Source organism: Ips typographus, linkage group LG7, assembly GCF_016097725.1.
Source record: "Ips typographus isolate SLU linkage group LG7, UJ_Ityp_2.0, whole genome shotgun sequence".
Classification (NCBI taxonomy): Eukaryota; Metazoa; Arthropoda; class Insecta; order Coleoptera; family Curculionidae; genus Ips; species Ips typographus.
The window spans coordinates 4079515-4097314 of record NC_138428.1 but is presented as its reverse complement, the minus strand read 5'-3'; the positions used below and the strand labels follow the sequence as shown (position 1 = coordinate 4097314).

At 36.1% G+C, this 17800-nt stretch overlaps 3 protein-coding genes and 1 long non-coding RNA gene across 16 annotated transcripts in view; 2 read left to right on the top strand and 2 right to left on the bottom strand.

Annotated features, from left to right (window-relative positions):
• Positions 1-5213, bottom strand: part of LOC145731767 (coiled-coil domain-containing protein 102A) — a 54401-nt gene extending 49188 nt beyond the window's left edge. The window contains exons 1-11 of one of the 6 annotated variants that reach the window (XR_014178871.1): positions 5053-5213; positions 4738-4857; positions 3441-3577; positions 3177-3383; positions 2851-3120; positions 2570-2795; positions 2200-2409; positions 1872-2146; positions 1668-1725; positions 655-967; positions 117-151 (exon numbers count right to left, since the gene is read on the bottom strand). Coding sequence is in view for 3 of the 6 variants with exons in the window: in XM_081983722.1 (XP_081839848.1) it covers positions 1022-1027; positions 1668-1725; positions 1872-2146; positions 2200-2409; positions 2570-2795; positions 2851-3120; positions 3177-3383; positions 3441-3577; positions 4738-4845 (1497 nt within the window). In the remaining 3 variants the exon portion in view is untranslated. Of the gene's footprint in view, positions 1-116; positions 152-654; positions 1028-1667; positions 1726-1871; positions 2147-2199; positions 2410-2569; positions 2796-2850; positions 3121-3176; positions 3384-3440; positions 3578-4737; positions 4858-5052 lie in introns of those variants that run through there. The other 5 variants (XR_014178870.1, XM_081983722.1, XR_014178872.1 and 2 more) reach the window with 5 other exon arrangements.
• Positions 5214-5470: 257 nt separating this feature from the next.
• Lfg (Glutamate NMDA receptor-associated protein 1 lifeguard) lies at positions 5471-13940 on the top strand. Of its 7 annotated transcripts, XM_081983728.1 has the most exons (5): positions 5481-5650; positions 6602-6678; positions 7547-7585; positions 7907-8125; positions 11039-11865. In XM_081983728.1, the coding sequence occupies exons 3-5, from the start codon at positions 7564-7566 to the stop codon at positions 11749-11751; spliced, it is 954 nt and encodes a 317-aa protein (XP_081839854.1). In that variant the 5' UTR covers positions 5481-5650; positions 6602-6678; positions 7547-7563; the 3' UTR covers positions 11752-11865. The 7 variants fall into 7 exon arrangements, with proteins under 7 accessions (XP_081839856.1, XP_081839858.1, XP_081839854.1 ...); XM_081983730.1 differs by lacking the exons at positions 6602-6678; positions 11039-11865 and adding an exon at positions 12863-13940 and having other exon boundaries at positions 5471-5650; XM_081983732.1 differs by lacking the exons at positions 6602-6678; positions 11039-11865 and adding an exon at positions 12863-13940 and having other exon boundaries at positions 5474-5650; positions 7907-8089.
• On the top strand, positions 8139-10324 carry LOC145731775 (uncharacterized). The gene is made up of 2 exons (XR_014178873.1): positions 8139-8796; positions 8853-10324. It is a non-coding gene; the product is annotated as an uncharacterized LOC145731775 (long non-coding RNA).
• On the bottom strand, positions 13863-17020 carry LOC145731766 (uncharacterized). 2 transcript variants are annotated; one of them, XM_081983720.1, is made up of 6 exons: positions 16648-17020; positions 15583-16535; positions 15074-15528; positions 14549-15026; positions 14267-14497; positions 13863-14138 (listed from the first exon to the last, which is right to left on the bottom strand). In XM_081983720.1, exons 1-6 carry the CDS (start codon positions 16801-16803, stop codon positions 13997-13999), a joined length of 2415 nt encoding a protein of 804 aa, XP_081839846.1. In that variant the 5' UTR covers positions 16804-17020; the 3' UTR covers positions 13863-13996. The 2 variants fall into 2 exon arrangements, with proteins under 2 accessions (XP_081839846.1, XP_081839845.1); XM_081983719.1 differs by having other exon boundaries at positions 13863-14110; positions 14167-14497; positions 16648-17010.
• Between the last annotated feature and the right edge of the window lie 780 nt (positions 17021-17800).

The window sequence follows — 17800 nt, the reverse complement described above, 5'->3', positions numbered from 1 at the left end:
AGAAAAACACGACTTACGATGACAAAAAAAAAATGAGAATTTTATCATTCCCACACTATTGTTTGACAAACTATCCGAGGAACGGGTGATAAAAATATATCGAAACTCCGTAAAAATCCAGTTCCATAATTTATTACTTAAAAGAAAACAACTGTTATACCAGGTGTCCAAGAGCACCCTGGACATAGGAGATTAACATGGAAAAACGGTTTTGATTTTTTTGCGCCTGTACGGTTGATTTGATTGAAAAATCGTAATAATGAAAGTTGTAGTACTTATCACGGACTAGTTTTCTGTATTTTTTTCAGATCTCTAACTTGAGCCCTTTTGTCGTAAAACACGAACAAAAATGGGAAAATTTAAACTTTTGGCCTGCACTGTATAGGCGGTTGTCGAGCAACCGTACCAGCAACAATGATCTGTTTACCCGATCTGTATACAGTGCAGGTAAAAAGTTAAAATTTTCTCATTTTTGTTCGTGTTTTACGACAAAAGGGCTCAAGTTAGAGATCTGAAAAAAATACAGAAAACTAGTCCGTGATAGGTACTACAAGTTTCATTAATACGATTTTTCCATCAAATCAACCATACAGACGCAAAAAGATCAAAACCGTTTTCCCATGTTAATCTCCTATGTCCAGGGTGCTCTTGGACACCTGGTATATTATTAAAAAAAAAGTTACAAAAATATACAATTCCAACACTTACACAACAACGAACAAAATCCGTCGCAAAACACTCACAATTTTAACAAACACATTCCGAGGTAACCGCATCTCCAGATCAAATAAATGCACTATAGGCCACTGATGAGTGACAAGAACCCCAAAAACTACTACTAATATAATTTCCCGGATCCTCATACACTTAGAAAAATTCACTAAGATCATCCTCAACATCGCTGGTGGATTTCGACAAGGTAGTTCCGCGATGAGCGAGCAAGTTTGATGAAGTGTGGTTACGTAATCTAGAAGTTTCAAGTTTTTTTGTTTACCACTTAGAGGAACAATAGTCCAGAGGACTAGGGCTAAAGCAAAACATTAATTAATTGTAAAACTTTGTGTACCTGTTTCAATTTAATCAGTTGACCACAATTATTTTCTAAACAAATGGGCCGTCATATTGTTTGTAGGTATTAATATTTCTCAATAAGTTGCAATATAACTTTTAAAACTCAAAAATTTAAAAAAGCAGTCAGTTTTAGTTAGTCTAACTGCTCCATTTGAGTCCAATATTAATCTAATAGTTGGTAATGTAAAGTTTACAACCGTCAATTCAGTTTTTACTGCATAATAGAAAACGTTCAGCTTGGTGCCTTTTTACCAATGAGAAACTACGAACTGTATTGTGATTTACGCAAATATCATCCATATAGACTTGTCATTAAAATGTCTTAAGTGTAGGGCGTTAGACAGAAAAACCTTTACCATATTTTCTTTACCTTAAAAGGTAATATTTTGAATATTAAATAAAAAACGCTTTGCCACTGATTTGTCTTAATAAAAAGAAGTTTAACTGAGCGAAAACACATACACAAAGCTTCATCAGTTTTAGTAGACCCGACTATGAACATGCTTTGTGTTACAAGTTACAATATAGCGAGGTCAGACCTTTAGTACACTAAACTAGGGTAAAAACACTAACACGCAAGCATTGTGTGTACTTACACAATCAGTTTCGTCATCAAATACCGCCATTTCCTCGCCCCCGTCCTCCTTTTCCATACTGAGTAGCAAAGCAAAGATAAAAATATGAAGTCAATCCCAATAAAAAGTTAAGGTAAATCAGAGACAGAGTAAAGCTTTTTCTTCAACCTTCCAACGGCAAAACCAACAACACCGTGATATTAAAAAAAAATTAAAAACACTTACCTCGTATGTAGATGCTGTAACTGAACTTGGAAATTATCCACTTGCTCCTGGAGCTCATCGTTAGTCCTTTGCAGCTTCCTAGCTTGGTTATGAACGTTGTCCAGTTCATCTTCAGCGCTGGCTAGGTCTTTCTTCAGTTCTTCAACTCGTCCGCGCAGTTTTTTCACTTCAGCCTCGTACTGCTCGGCCCTCCTCACTGCGTGAGCCAGCTCAGTCGTTCTGTCTTGCAGCACTTTCTTCAGCTTGCTCTGAGAATGCTTCAACTCAGCGAGTTCCTATAAACTTGCGCGTGAACTAGTTTACCAACTGGTTTGGAAGCAATAAAAACCTTGCTTTTGTCGCTCAGTTCCTGTTGCAAATGTCTAATTTCCACGTCGGAGTTGTTCAGTGTTCGACTACCTTTACGTTCGAGACGTTCTTGCATATCGCGCAGCTCATTGCGCAGTTTTTTGTTGTCACGTTCGAGAGTGAGTTTGTCCGTTTCAAGTCGTTCTCGTTTACCCCACTCTGCCGCGTTTTCTGTCTGGAGACGTTCCAACTGTGCCAAGAGAATATATAATAAACTGTTTATTCTGTTATGGACTATCACAACATAATAAAATAACAACGGAAATCCATATTGGAATCATTAACATTTATTTTCTCAGATACTCATTCATATTTCAGTAACAATTTTCAACTGACACAAGAATACTCACTTCAGCTCTTAAGTCGTTAAGTTTCTTTTCCAGTCCCTCCTTACTGCTCACTTCCTCTATTAAATCAGACTTTAGCATCTCAATCTCCTTATCATGCTCATCTTGTAGAGCCAACAGTTGCTTCAATGTCTCTTGCTTGGCTTCCATCAACTCTTCACACTTCTCCTTCTCCTCATGCAACTCATTGGTTATTCTGTCCAAAATTGCATGCAGTGACTCGTTCTCTCTAAAACCATCTCCTTAGAAATGATCCACAACTCTAAAAATAGCTTAAAACTCACTCCCGCTCTCTTGAAATAGTTCTGGTAGCCTCATCAAGTTTCAGCTGCAGCAAAGACATTTTTTCTTTGGAGGCTGCGCCCTTGTCATTCTCGGTCCTTAAATTAATATCACTATGTCTAGTTTTTACTTCTAAATCTATGGGGGCGGTGCTATCACATTCTGGATTGCTTTGGCTTGAAGAAACGCCATTTTGACGCTCCTTATCCGCCACTAGTAAGTCTCTTAAAGGATTTTCCTTGAAGCCATTGTCTCTCACTGGAGACCCATTGCTGCACATTTACTTTAAGTGGTTTTGGAAAGTGTTTAGTTTGAAAAGTGGTCTTACCTTAAGTCCTTTAAATGGTCTTCACCTAAAGCCTCAAAAATTTGAGTGTCAAACTGTCCCGCATGCTTTAACAGGAGCAAATGGATTTTCTCGATTTCGCGTTTTAGTTGATCGTTTTGCACTTCCAAGTCGCTTTTTTCTCTTTTACAAATTGAACCTTCTTTGAGTAAAGCTTCCAGTTTGGTTCGCAACTGCTTGCATTCCTCTCTAAATTAACGTAGTTGTACAAAAGATATTTCATAAAAATTGGGAGTAGTTTACTACCGAGCTTTGTTGCGTTCATTGCGCACTTTTGACCATTTTTCTCGCCAGTTGGCAGTGCAGTCTGACCACCAACGCATAGTCTTTTCCATTTGCGCTGCCCGACCTTTAGCTTCTTCCAATTCTCTTTGCCTCAGAGCCTTTCAAATTAATACCAAAAAATGTAACAAAAGTGCGACTTTGAGGAACAAGACTCAGTTATTTAACTCAATTTTAATAAAAGAAGCCCAATGAATTTTAGGTAAATTTCCGACCTTAAATAATTTTGTTTTTAGTTTGCAGCTTGACTTTTTAGCTAATAGTTGAAACGTAAAAATTATTGACTATTTTCCATGGCAAACAAGATGGAGAAAAGTGATTTTTGGACCTAATTGGCATTGTTTCTTCTTGACAAACAAAAAGTGTTATCTCCTGTCAAATTGTCTTTAAAAACACTGTGATAACCCAGAATCTGATGCTGAGACCCCAGTTACTCCATTGTTTTTATATTAAAGACAATTTTGACACCTTCAATGACTTTTTGACTTCAAGATATAAGAAACGTCTTATGATTCAAAAAACTTTTGAATCATAACATGTTTGGATCTGAAATCACAAACTGATGGAAAACGTAACGTAAACGATTTTACTGTAAGCATACACTTCAATTGATATAACAACCTATTCCTAGAAAATATGTTTTATCATTATGCAAAGCCAGTATTTATAAAGTACCCTGTAAAGTAACAAAATTTAATGACTTGGTATTATAAATAAATAATGTATATTTGGAGGTATGTTTTAAATACCACAATTAAATACCTATTTGTGGTTTCTTTGCACAAAAGTTGTAAAATTTGAAATGCAAAATTTGAAAATCAGGTTTATTATGAATCTTGTGTTACCGTACATTTTTTACATTAAAACCAATTCCAGTAGAGAAATAGAGTATTAAGAGAAACAGTTAAAAATATTTGTACCATTTATTGAACTAAAGAAAAGTAGAAAACCCAACCATAGTTCTAAAGTATTATAACAATTTAATGTGAAGCATAATTTAAAAAGTATTGATCACATCTTAACAATTGACTAGAAAATTGATTAGAGAAAGTGGGAAAACGCACTTTGAGGCCAATCGAGGAGCGAATTTAAATTGAAAATGCTTGTAACTAATAAACTAATGACATACTCTCATCAGTCAGCCATTTTGTCATTAGCAATTATCTACACAATATATTAGTTCAAATAACTAAGAACATTACACTAAAACCACAAAAAATGGTCTAAGAGAAAGATAAAGTTACTAAAGCATAAATTTTACCTCATTAGCTTCCCATTCTGACACATCTCCAACGCGAGATGAGACTGAGCCAGAATCATGGTGCTTCCTAGATGAGGTACCACCTGAAGTGTTCTGTGTCTGTGACATGCTAACCCCTGCCTGGAAAAGTGAATCACTCAGGTGTTCTCTTAGAATTCAAATTAATTTTTGCATAAGTGGCTTTCACCCTTAATAACGTTCTATTTTAGTGTTCGCGTAAACTGTACTGAGCAAAAATACAGTTAGGGGTACAATTCAAAAAAGTCAATAGTAAATAGGCCCAGTTGGGGTCCTCCCACAAGATGCTCTACTTACCTTGCTACTGAATGGTTCTTTTAATTGTCAGAATCAATTGCTAGCCTTGACCGTTTAGTTAAGACGTTTCTGTTAAAAAATACTTTATTTAGGTAGTTTATATTTATTTATTACTAAAAAGTAAACAAAACAATTTCCACCTTCATTTGGTAATGGCTATCTGACGTTTGACAGAATCCCGTAAAATGCAGTTGGCACCACTTTCAAACTGAATTACCAATTTAACTAAAATCAGAAAAAATCGACAACGTAACACAGCAAAATAAAGATTGTACAAGTTTAAAAGTGCTGAAAGTAGCAACAAAATTGCTGAATTAATTTCTAAAGCAAAATAACGACAAAAAACAAATTTCTGACTTTTTGACAACTGCAAGTGCAACTGTCATCTGTCATTGAAGAGCGTGAATCACCCTTAACTTTGACGCATGTCAAGAGAATTCCACAGTGTTTTCCCGGAAAGTAGGAAAGAATAATTTGCTCATTTTGCTAATTTGTTCCAGTTCAGTTTACATTGGGATAATCGAACGAATTTTTGACGCCTTAGGCCCTATTAAGTGAAAAAATTGTGGTGTAAATATTCTAGTGAGTACAGCTTCTGGTAAGTGTTCTATTTAACATATTATAAGGTATTTCAAGGGTTTGAGAATGTTTGTTTAGTTGAGCAGACAAATCCACCATAAAATGACGTACCCCCTTATGTTAACGTTTACCCTACGATCTATAGGGGAACAATTAATCCTTTAAATGATTCTAGTTATAAAGGGCACCTAGTTTTGAAGAAAATATGCTGTATTTTTATGCAAACATTTGGGCAAAAGTTGGTAAACTCAGTGCAATGATATTAACTTTGTATCTATTGCTACAGTTATTTATCTAAAGCTTGATATATCAGCACAGCTCCTTATTACTATGAGAAGTAATTTATAGATATTAACCCAACCTTGCTTTAATATCATTTGATAAATCCTTAAAACTTGCCTTTCAGCAAATTACCTAATTGTAGTACTAAAAACACTGGTAACAACAGTAAACAGTGCAATAGAATAGCCAGAGCCAGGTTCCATTGATAATTAACTAATGGTTAAGTACTAATTTTGAGAAAACTGACTAAGTATCTAAGATAGGCAAACAGATAATATGACCTTGGATATGATTTGTATGAAGTGGAAACTAAAAGTCGTTTTGGTCCAATTTTGAGTTGAAAAGTGCAAAATGCAACCACCTTGAATTACAGATGCAAGTAATTCAAGGTTTTACTGGTTTGAGTTTAAAACTGAAATTTAACAGCAAGGTACAGCAACTGTACATACAGAACAAGCAGATAATTTTATACCTATAAGCAAGCAGATTATGGGCTTTTTGATATTTTTACACTGATAAAATAACATGGAAGCTTTAAAGATATTTGGGAAAACCACTACTGAACTATGATGTCATTATCTGTATCTGTACTACAAACTGATGTTCATAAAACATTAAATAATTTTAATTAAACAATAAAACAACCAACAAATACAACCATAAATTGGGATAAGTGTTTGTTTTCTAGGGTCACTCAAGAAGGGACACTACCAAGTTTCGAGACCAGTAGATCAGATTTAGGAAATCAGGAGATGAAATTGGAAGGTACAAATAGTTTTTCTTTGTTCCAGGCACTTAAGAAATGCCATAATCAGTAAAGTTTTATCACTTCATAAAATAGTAGCTAAATACTATTAAGTAGCACTAAATTGCCAAAAGAAACAACCAACCAAGTCAGAAATAAACATTTATTGCTTTATTTTGACTAGCCCTCTCAAAAATGTAGGTTGAAATTGAAAAAATATACCACATAATCTAAACGTCTAGAGAATAACTGTGTATAATTACAATTCAAATTTATTCTAAACCAAAAATTAAATAATCTACTGAAATTAGTACTTATTATATGCAATATTTGGTATACCTACTGAGATTATATTCATATTGTTTCTATTTACTACCGCTTTTGTGTTGATTGACAGCCTGTGAAATGTTAAATGACCAATACATTCCATTTATGGTTTTTTCCATGAAAAACACAATCACCTGAGTTTTTCAATGAATTAAACATGCAATATCAATAAAATGTACTTTGCTGAATTGATAACAATCCCTACTCTGAACACTTGTTGGCCAAAATATATGTTCTTATTTATTTCAAACCTATGAGAAAAGGATCATGTCATTACCTGGCCAAGCATTTTTGCTTATCAATTTTCCTGGAATTGTTGAGGGTTTTTTTGTGGAGAATAGACTAGTAGTTAATTTAAATTTGTTCACTGATAGGCCAAACATTTACAGTGATTGATAAGGAACCACATGAAACCCCATAGAAAATGGATATAAATTGTGTTATGTTCCTTCATCCCAACTTCCTGGAATTACCTACCCCATATTAGGCATCATACAAGTCTTTTATCAAGTTTTATTGAACTGTAATACATCTTTACTAATGCATTTTCTTTTGTTGCAGATCGTTGAACATCCACAATGTCATATGCATACAATCAAGGTAAGTAATCCCAGCAAAGCGCCTTGGCGCAATTTAAGGTTATTTACACTTCTTTAATGAAATTCTATGGCAAAAAACTCAATCATTTTAGATAATTTGATTTGTCCATCTTGAGGGAGCTGGTAGAAAAGATTTTGCTCATCAAACTCTATTTATAATCATTTGTAAAATGACTGAGTTTTTCTGCCTGTTGGTATCAAGATGTTATCAAATTAGGAATGTTGGTACTAACAGGTAAGTCACATTTTTGGCATACATTTGTAAATATTTCTTCAACTTGGAAGGAACCAGGTGGTTTAAAAAATAGTCATAAAATTTCAGGACCGTATGGTCAACAACAACAGGGCTACGTCCCGCCACCTGGAGCCTACCCACCGCCTCCTGGGGGCTACCCCCAAGGAGGTTACCCTCAGGGCGGTTACCCGCCCGCGGGCGGTTATCCAAGCGCCCCCCAGCCAGGTTTCCAGCCCCCAGGGTACAATACAGATGGCTATCCAAACCAAGGTGAAGCATACCCCTTTAATACTATGTCAGCACAGGGTTCGTTTTTTTCTTTCTCTTAATCGGTTTATTTTCCGCCTTGCTTACACAGTTATTTTTTCTGCTTTACATTGTGATCAACTGGATCAAAAACAAGATACTTGTGTGTGCAACATCTGGTGGCGTCTGTACTCAATTCCATAAGCTAGACTGAGACAGTCAGCACAGAATTGAGTACAAGTGTCGTTACACAACAATTATATTATCAACATGGTTGTAAAAGTTTGCTAGAATTTGTGAACAGTTAACAAACAGTGACAAGTATACCAAATAAGTGTATCTGGTCTACTCACTAACAAAAGTTTTACTATTGCTCTGTAAATATTACAACTCTGAATTAATGAAAACATTAAGTTGATGTTGTATGCTAAAACCGAGTCTAAAACTTACAAACTAATGTGCTTTTGTCTTAAAAGGAAATAGCAAACTCCCCGAAACAATATCAACCTGAAGAGTTTGAAGACCCTTCAGCTAATTATTTGATAATAAAATTATCTAATTGGATTTTTTTTTGATAATCGCAATTCCAATTATTGTAGTGGTGCAGCATAGAATATCAGATGTGTTTGTGTGATATAATCGTGGCATTTACTCATTGAGCTCCAGTGATTTATTACATATTTAGCAAAACATTAAAATGGCTAACATTAGACAAAACGAAGTTTTTACAAGTAAGTAGTAACATTCTGGTTTGCAAGTTTCAACGTTTGAATATTGTTTTTTAAAGTTCCTAGGAATTTTCAAACATCGGTACACATTGATTCTAATAAACGTCAGCAACGTGAGTTTATTAGTGCACAACAACCACAGAATCAGATACCCCAACTACCAGTCCAAGAACAAGTACCTCAGCGAGCCCCTATTGTCAACAATTTCCATAGTAAAACTAGCCGTCAGAAGTTTGTGTTTAAAGTCTACGCTATCTTTACGGCACATCTACTTTTGACAGTCGGAATCATATTATTGCTGCTCCATCGCAAGAATGACTGGATAGACCCTATCCTCGAACATCCAAAATGGACTTACAACAGCATGGGGCATAACTGGTTTCTTGCTTATTATTCCGATTATCGTCAAGACATCTTTCGGTGGCAATTCGTTTCCTAGCAATTACATTTGGCTCTTAATGTTCACTGCTGGTTTGGGATTAACATTGACGTTTCTGTCGATTTACTTGCAGACTTACATTGCTTTATTTGCTGTAGGAATAACATCATTTATAACATTAATGTTAGCACTTTTTAGTGCTCAAAGCGTGTATCGTTTTAACTTCCTATCAGGTTTTCTTGTTGTGTTTGTGGCGTTGGTCGCCTCCTATTTTCTTGTAATACATATTCATAACCTCTATCCTAACGATCCTTTAAGTGACATGCTCTATCCTAACGACCCTAACAAGCGCATTCCGGTCTTGTACACGTCATTGTTGATTTTGGGCGTAGTTTTCATTTTCCGTACTTGCCAGATCATTGACAACAAGACCGGCATTTCACCAAAGAACTATGTTTCTACCGTTTTACACTTGTACATCGATGTCCTCATCTTCGTTGGACTTATTGCCTTCTTTATGGTACTGATGGCACACCCAAGAGGCCGTTACTTAGCTTGTCGCTACATTTTCAGGTGCGGCCTGCTATGTTCTCATCGTAAATAGTACAAAAAGATAAACGATTTACATCTTTTTTGGTGATCCACCTTTCCGTAGATGCATATTTTGCTGTAAAATAGTTTACAGTTATTTTCAAGGACTGTTATTTTGAAAATTGATGGTGCGCCATCATGTTGGAACTAAGTGACTGCTTATAACGAAATATGGTAATTTACTTAATGTATTTCTATTTATGAGTACTGTTTATATGGATTAAAAAAGTTTTTAAGATAAATAGCTTCTGTCTTTTTGGTTTTCCCAATCGTGTAATAATTTTTAAAAAATCAGGCGTTTATTATATTATATTTACTGTTACAGGGTGACCCAAAAAAAGTTATGATATCAAGGCCAACTTACAACATACCCTATGGTTATACCCCTATAGAATTGAAAATTATGCTTAAAAATGCAGAGAAATTAATACATTACGTTCAGCTCAGTTTGACATTATTTACTATTTGGTTATTTGATTGCCATTTTATCGAGAATCATTGAAAATAAGTATAGGGTATGCTACAGAAATGATTAGAATTTTGTGTAGAACTGTAATAAATATATAGAAAATAGAAATGTAATAAAATTACAAAAAAAGGGCTTTCTATTTAAAAAAGTTGGCTAATAAAAATGGCTTTTTTTGGTCATCCTGTATAAATAAAAATTGGTTTCTAAAATGGTTTCTAATTTGATTTTATCTATCCTAGCAGACTTTTACTTGTTTCCACTTTTTTTGCACTCTTAGAACATATTATTTTAAACACCACATACAACTAATATAATGCTATGGACAAGTTTTAATAGTTTGGCAACATACTCTATTGTATGCAATATTGTATGTGGTGATGCATCATTGTGCACCATTTTTGACAGTGATTCGACAGTTGGCCACACATTTTCCAAAATATTAAACCGTTAACACTTGTTCATTATGGTCCAAAATCGAAATCTGAATATGGGGTCATTTCATAGACGGGGAAAAAATATGAAAATGTATAAAGAGCCTTTTTACGGTCCAATGTGTCAAAATTTTATGCACAATACATTGGATCTTTCCAAGAGATCGAATAATAGTTAGTATGATTCCTTTTTTATGATTAAAATACTATCGGCTTGCCAAACTTTCAAAACTTTTCTCCTTTCTGTAAGTTTTACTGCCATCATTTAACAGCGTTTTCCCTCAGGTAATTTGCATGTAAACCTGGTTAGTGGGGTGCACAATTTACAAAGACAACCATGGTGTTCAACCTGTCAACACCGTTTTGACTTTACAGGTTATGGCGGCTATGGTGCCGAAGACCCGGAAGTCAAAGGCTTTGATTTTTCGGATCAAAGCATTCGGCGCGGCTTCATTCGAAAAGTATACTCGATCCTGATGGTGCAGTTGGCCATCACCATGGGCTTCATAGGATTGTTGTGCTACGAACCCAACTCTAGACGCTTCGTCCAAAATAATCCCAGCTTGTTCATTGTTGCTTTGGTTGTTATGATCGTGGCCATGATTACTCTGGCTTGCTGCGGAGAAGTCAGAAGAAGGGCACCTATCAACTTCATAATGTTGTTTATATTCACCATCGCCGAAGGTTTTCTACTGGGAGTAAGTGCCAGCTATTATCAGCAAGATGCCGTTCTGATGGCTGTTGGAATCACTGCCGCGGTTTGTCTGGCATTGACGCTGTTTGCCTTCCAGACTAAGTATGATTTTACCATGATGGGTGGCATTTTGCTGGTTGCAGTCATTATTTTGATGGTATTTGGAATCGTCGCCATTTTTGTACACAATAAGATTGTGCAATTAGTTTATGCTTCGTTGGGCGCATTGATTTTCTCTATCTACTTAATCTACGACACTCAGTTGATGATGGGTGGCAAGCACAAGTACAGCATTTCTCCTGAAGAGTACGTTTTTGCTGCTTTGAACTTATACCTGGATATTATTAACATCTTTATGTACATATTGGCTATAATCGGACATGCTCGTGATTAATCTTTTAATTTTATTTCAAAAAAGTTTTTGTTACTAAAGATCTTATTTTAGAGAGATTACATTCTTTTTGGAGGCAGTGGGGAGCCAGCATTACTTTTTCATATTTTCACTAAACATGATAGAGTTTTTATTATCTTTAAAAGAAAATAAGCAAAGTTTAACGGACTTAATAAGCTTGCACTGTTAAATTTATAAACGCTTACATATAGGCACAAGATTGGTGCCATCTAGATCTAATCTAATCAATGCCTCAATTTGGGTGTCTTAAACTATTTGCACCCTAGATGTCTTAGATGTTAGGTGTATTTAATACTACTTATTGTAACTTTACCAAATATGTATTGTTCGAGTAATATATAACTGTTTATTAAAAAAATGCATCTTTAATTAATCCACATAGAGTTAAAATTGCCCTAGATTTAGTTTTGCATTCATTTGCCAGCAGGTTATTGGGCGACCTGTTATAAGCGTTTATTTTATTTAAACAAAATTTACATTTCAGGCATATACAGAGTGAATGAATAAATTCATGTCTGTAGATAACGTTTCTCTTTCCCAGATACAGGACTTTTTAGGTTTAACATGCTAATTTATTCAAAAACCAAAATAAATATATGAATGATTTAATGACTATGTTCTAATAAATATCTGGCAACTATTGCGGAAACTGGACAGCCTATGGAACCTGAAGTTTATTCTAGCAAAATTTTTAAAAATGTTTGTAACAGTGATGTGCCTAATCTGCAGGATAATACTACAAAATTTATGGTAAAACTTGTTCTTTCTGTTGGTAGGTACCATATTTAAACATATCACTAGGAGTTGGTTGCGTCATCAGTAATTAAGCACTTTATCATGTTTTGGTTTATTTTAATTTTTAGTGATAGTTGCTTATTAAAGGTTTTTGAGTTCTTAGAAAGGCTTTAGTATGGAGTTTTCTCAATTGCTTTTCTTACTGGTAGTGTGTGATGTGTTTTTTCAACTTATTAACAGCATATATCTTCTACAACTAACTTTTTCACTTTCTCTCATAACACACATTTAAACTTGAGCACAGTAACTTTATAAAAATCCGCTTTTTCTATTTTTTAACACAGTTTTGAGTTTACAGATTCCGACACTGAAGTTGGGGAGGTAAAAGGCTTTGACTTCACCGACCAGAGCATCCGACGTGGCTTCATTCGAAAAGTGTATTCAATCCTAATGGTACAGTTGACCATCACCCTGGGCTTCATAGGATTGTTGTGCTTCGAACCCAACACCAAACGGTTCGTCCACCAGACACCCAGCTTATTATATGTAGCTTTAGGTATTATGGTCGTGGCTTTGCTTATTCTGATTTGCTGCGGGGAGGTCAGAAGGAAGGCTCCCATGAATTATATAACTTTGTTCCTTTTCACCATTGCCGAAGGGTTTTTACTGGGAGTGGCCGCTAGCAGATTTGCTCAAGATGCTGTTTTGATAGCAGTTGGCATCACTGCGGTGGTTTGCTTGGCTTTAACGTTGTTTGCGTTTCAGACAAAGTATGACTTTACTGTGATGGGTGGTATCTTGCTAGTTGCTGTCATTATTTTGATTGTGTTTGGAATTATGACCATTTTTATCCGCGACAAGATACTTCATTTGGTTTATGCTTCATTGGGTGCGCTGGTTTTTTCGGCCTTTTTAGTCTATGACACCCAAATAATGATGGGTGGCAAACATAAGTACAGCATTTCTCCTGAGGAGTATGTTTTCGCTGCTTTGAACTTATACTTAGACGTTGTCAACATTTTCACGTATATTATGATTATTGTTGGATATGCTCGAAGTTAAATTCGATCCATTCTGGATATTTGACATTTATGTTTGTTCTTAAGTTGCTTGTTTAGCTATTTTAGGCCCGCAATTTCATCTTTTTGATAAGGAGGAGGTGCTATTTCGTTGTCTTTGAAACAATTATCACTTTTAATCTATGTAAGTTAATACTGGGTAGTTAAGACCAAAGAAAATTCCAACAAAACTAATATGCTTGCATTGTTAATTTTAAGGACCCTTACTTAAGATACAAAGTTGAAGTCAATTGTAGTTTTGTAAGTTCTCAGCCCCAGTGTACTAGTAGTAACACACTATAGTTTTTAAACTTTTATTCTTAACCTAATCTAATGTTTGTCACTTATCCCAATATATCAATAATTTTTATGTAATAATGTTTTTTTAATTCAAACCACACCTATCTTATCTAACCTTCATAATTTGGTTAATATTAGTATATTTTAGAACGGTGTACGCTGATATCGCTTTCCCTGCTTACTTCACTGTTGAACTCTTCTTCAGCTGTGTTGTCAAGACGTAGTCGAACTGCATCAAGATCTGTAGACTGTACAAACCAAAAATTCCATTTTGCCCTAAAAACAGTAATTTTGGAAGACTTACACTGATTCTAAACAATGTTGGGTCACTTCTGTTAGCCTCAGCCTCACAAAGTGTACACTTTTTAGTTGATGGAGGTTTGGGAGACGCATACAAGGCTAACCTTTCTTTGGATATCAGTAGTTTTTCCTCAGCCAGTTTTTTCTCCCTTTCTGTTAAAGACGAAGCTTGAGCTTGAAGTTCCATTAAACGGTCCTTGTAGCGTTGCTCTAAGTGTCGCGCTTCCTGCACCATCCTACGGTCTCTTTCCTTGTGTTGCTCTAATTCTCTTCTGGTCTCCTCCACTTGCTCTTCCCGGTCAAGCAACTGCTTCTCTTTTTCCAACAACTTGTTCCTGAAATTTTGTTATTATTAGAACCAACTTGATACCTGTTCAACCACAAACCTAAAGCTATCCAACTCAGTCTTTTGCTTCTGCACAAAGCTTCGTTCCAGATTAAGTTTCTCAGTTAATTCCTTGGCCACCTGTACGGCGGTTTCAGCTTCTGTTTTCACTTTTTCCACTTCGTAGTTGTTCACCAGCTTGGCGGATACTTCTATCCGGGATTTTTCTGCTGAAAGTTTTAGTCTCTCTTCAGTTAGTTGCATAGTAACCCGTTCTTGCTCAGCTAGCAAAGCCTGCTTTAGGGTCTGCAATTGTTCTCTTTCCCTTTCTAGAGCAGCTCTACTGAACTGAATCTCCCTATCGAAAGCAGCTGATCTTGCAGCTACAGTAGCTGCGGTTTGTTGTAAAGCCCAGCGTTCCTCTTGAGCGTTCCGATTTTGTTCTGCTATTTTCTGTTCCAATGTCCTGACTAGTCCGAGCAACTGCGATCTGTCTTTGTCTGCCTGCTCTCTGCATTTCTCTAGAGATAGCCTCATTGCTGTAACTTTTAAGTATAGTCAAAGTTTTAACGATCTAGACACTTACCTGCTATCTCACTCTCTTTAACTTCCAGAGATCGTTCCCTGGCTAAACTTAAAACACCATAATCACTAACAACTTTATCTTGCAGTTCACCCAAAACCTCTTCTTGTTTCTCCAATTTGTTTAGGCTCAAATTCAGCTTCTGGGATAGGTCAGCGCCGCTACTTACCAGTTCATTCTCTCTAGTGCGTTGCTCTTTGAACCGTTCTAGTTGCTCCAGAAATTCATCTTTCGTTTCTCTTAAGCTTCGCGAATAGTTTTCTTTGGCTTTTTCCAACTCTTCTTTATAAGAAGCGTCCAATACTTTCACCTTATCCATCCAGTTTTGTATGTCTTCACTGTGTTGCTCTTTGAAGCTTGTCAACTTATTTTCGTACAGCTTTGTGGTGCTGGAAATTTCGGCGTTCAAGCGTTCTTCCAGACTTTCTGAGGCCTTTTCCAGCAAAGAAATTTGTTTTCTGAGAACCATAGTAGTATTAGGATGTGACTTATATTAGGTGATGATGACTTACTTGTATGACTCCTCCATAAGAAAGTATTCTTCTTGGTGACGTTGCTTTAGATTTTTAACAAGCTGGTCTGTTACAGTCTCGTTGTCGCCGTTTTCTGAGTGTTGAGGCAAAGTATCTGGGAATTTCATGAAACCCCCAAGGGCCATTGCCCTAATGTGATCATTGATTCGTTCTTGTTGCGAAAACATCTCTTGTTCGATACCTTTTTGCTTTTCTAGGTATTTACCGAGAAACATATCAAACTGATCTTCCTGTTTTTTGAGTATTTCATGCTGTTGCTCTTTAATTTCCGATAATCTCTCCTCATATTTTTTCAGTTGAAGTGAAACAAGGAGAAATGATTCTTGTGCCTGTAAATTAGACATGTTTGCTTGGAAGTTGTCTGGTTCTTGAGGAGTTTCTTGTGTGGGTTTACTGGTTTGTGGTGGTGGTGTAGGAGCTTCCGATTGTTTTACTTCCGCAGGCGTAGGAGGGGCAATGTTTACTGTTGAGGAACTGCTACCTCCCAACCAATCAGGTGTTTCTTTCTTTTTGTTTTCTGGCTCAGAACTGAAAAGCCCCAGAACGTCTGTAATCCCTGTTCCTGAGCTTCTACGTCCTCTTCGAGGTCCTAGTGTAGGCTCTAAAATTGTGTTAATCGCTGGAGGTGGCTGTTCACTAGCTGCTTTGCTGTCCTTTAAGATATCCTCAAAAGACGGTGTTTTTGTTTGAGGAGGTTTGCGGTTTCGTTGTGGCAGTATATCGTCCAGTATACCGAACGATTGTTTACTGTCCGATTTCGATGACAATACATCGTCCAGGCTGTCCAGTTTTCGTAAAGATTTCGGAGCATCGTCAGAAGTACTTAACCAGTCGGGCGTTTTGGATTTAAGAGTTTCGAGACTTGCTTTCGGTTTAGCAGCTTCAGCTGCGGTTTCAGCACCATCAGCTGGTTCATCTAAGTCAAAGTGGACCTATAAATGCACATTTTAGACGATTTTTGAATCCTGAAATTTGCTGCTGTACATCTAAATCTTTTATATGTAAACTAGAAACTTATAATCTTGTGAGGCATACAATACTTACTTTAGGTTTACTTGGTGCCTCTGAAGGTGCTTTTGACTCTGGTTGTAGGCCAAAAATGTCCTCCAACGTCTTTTTCTTTGGCGGTGGTACTTTTTTTGTGGTTTTCGGATCGTCAAAGAAACTATCGTCTGATTCGAATTCATTATCCAAATCCATAGCTCAAATGAACAGGTTAAATTATGTCAATTTGTATCTGTCTGTAAACAATACAGTGTGTTGGTAATGGCAATGCCACACGTATCTATGACAACATTTCCGGGGTTATACAGAATAAGACTGTATACATTGCGGTCACCAACTAGTCAATAGGGACTAATGGTATGTTTTGTTGTGTTTCTGGTAAATCGTGCAAATAATTTATTTTTTTTTGTAGGAGAAAGTGTTTACTATAGGGAAAGGAAAATCTAGGGCTGTGATCTCTCTTTTTTGACTACAAACTAGTAGTTACTATATTTTATTACAAATCGATTAGTTGAGCATATACAGAGGGATTCATTACAGCAATTTGTACAAATGTTTGTATCCGGTCAGAATTCGACAATTTTCATTTGAATTATCTGAAACACTTTCGTCCACCTTGTATAGCGTATGTATAGTGAAAATGTCAAATATGCTAAGTTATTATAAAATTATCAAGACCTAGTTTGGAAACTGAATTTCTTAGTTTTTAGTAAAGCATTCCAAAACTTGATTATTGAGAGAGTTAACAGGGTGTTTTAAAGATAATAATGTTACGCTACTAACACTTATTTTTGGCCACCTAATTAAACAGTTTACAATCTAGAAATGTTGAATAGTAGAAACTGCTAAGGGCTCAAACTAAAAAAATCCCCAGCTCTATCCGGACTTCGACCTCATTGACCCCCTAAGTTTTACAAGCAGCAGGTTACCTAACTCTTTTGTTGCAGCCACCTTGAGGCAAAAACCGTTTTTTTTTTATTCGACCGGTTTTATTCGGAGGTAGATTTCAAGTAGGTACACCTTTATACAGGGTGTGCCGGTTTTTGAGCTCTTATTTATGAATGACGGTCCGCCAATTCGTTGGTGTATCAATGGCCATAGACGGACAAGTTTAGGTAGGTTGTTGGTTGTTTTCCGCTGGTTTTTCTAGTGGATTCGGCGTCGAAGCCATATACAGGCTGTCTTTATCTAC

Coding starts and splice junctions, on each gene's coding strand:
- Lfg (XM_081983728.1), top strand. CDS start 7,564: ATGTCATATGCATACAATCAAG. Junction 7,586..7,906: donor GTCATATGCATACAATCAAG/GTAAGTAATCCC, acceptor ATAAAATTTCAG/GACCGTATGGTCAACAACAA. Junction 8,126..11,038: donor TAATACTATGTCAGCACAGG/GTTCGTTTTTTT, acceptor TTGACTTTACAG/GTTATGGCGGCTATGGTGCC.
- LOC145731766 (XM_081983719.1), bottom strand. CDS start 16,803: ATGGATTTGGATAATGAATTCGAATCAGACGATAGTTTCTTTGACGAT. Junction 15,027..15,073: donor TAAAGAGAGTGAGATAGCAG/GTAAGTGTCTAG, acceptor TAAAAGTTACAG/CAATGAGGCTATCTCTAGAG. Junction 14,111..14,166: donor CAACATTGTTTAGAATCAGT/GTAAGTCTTCCA, acceptor TGGTTTGTACAG/TCTACAGATCTTGATGCAGT.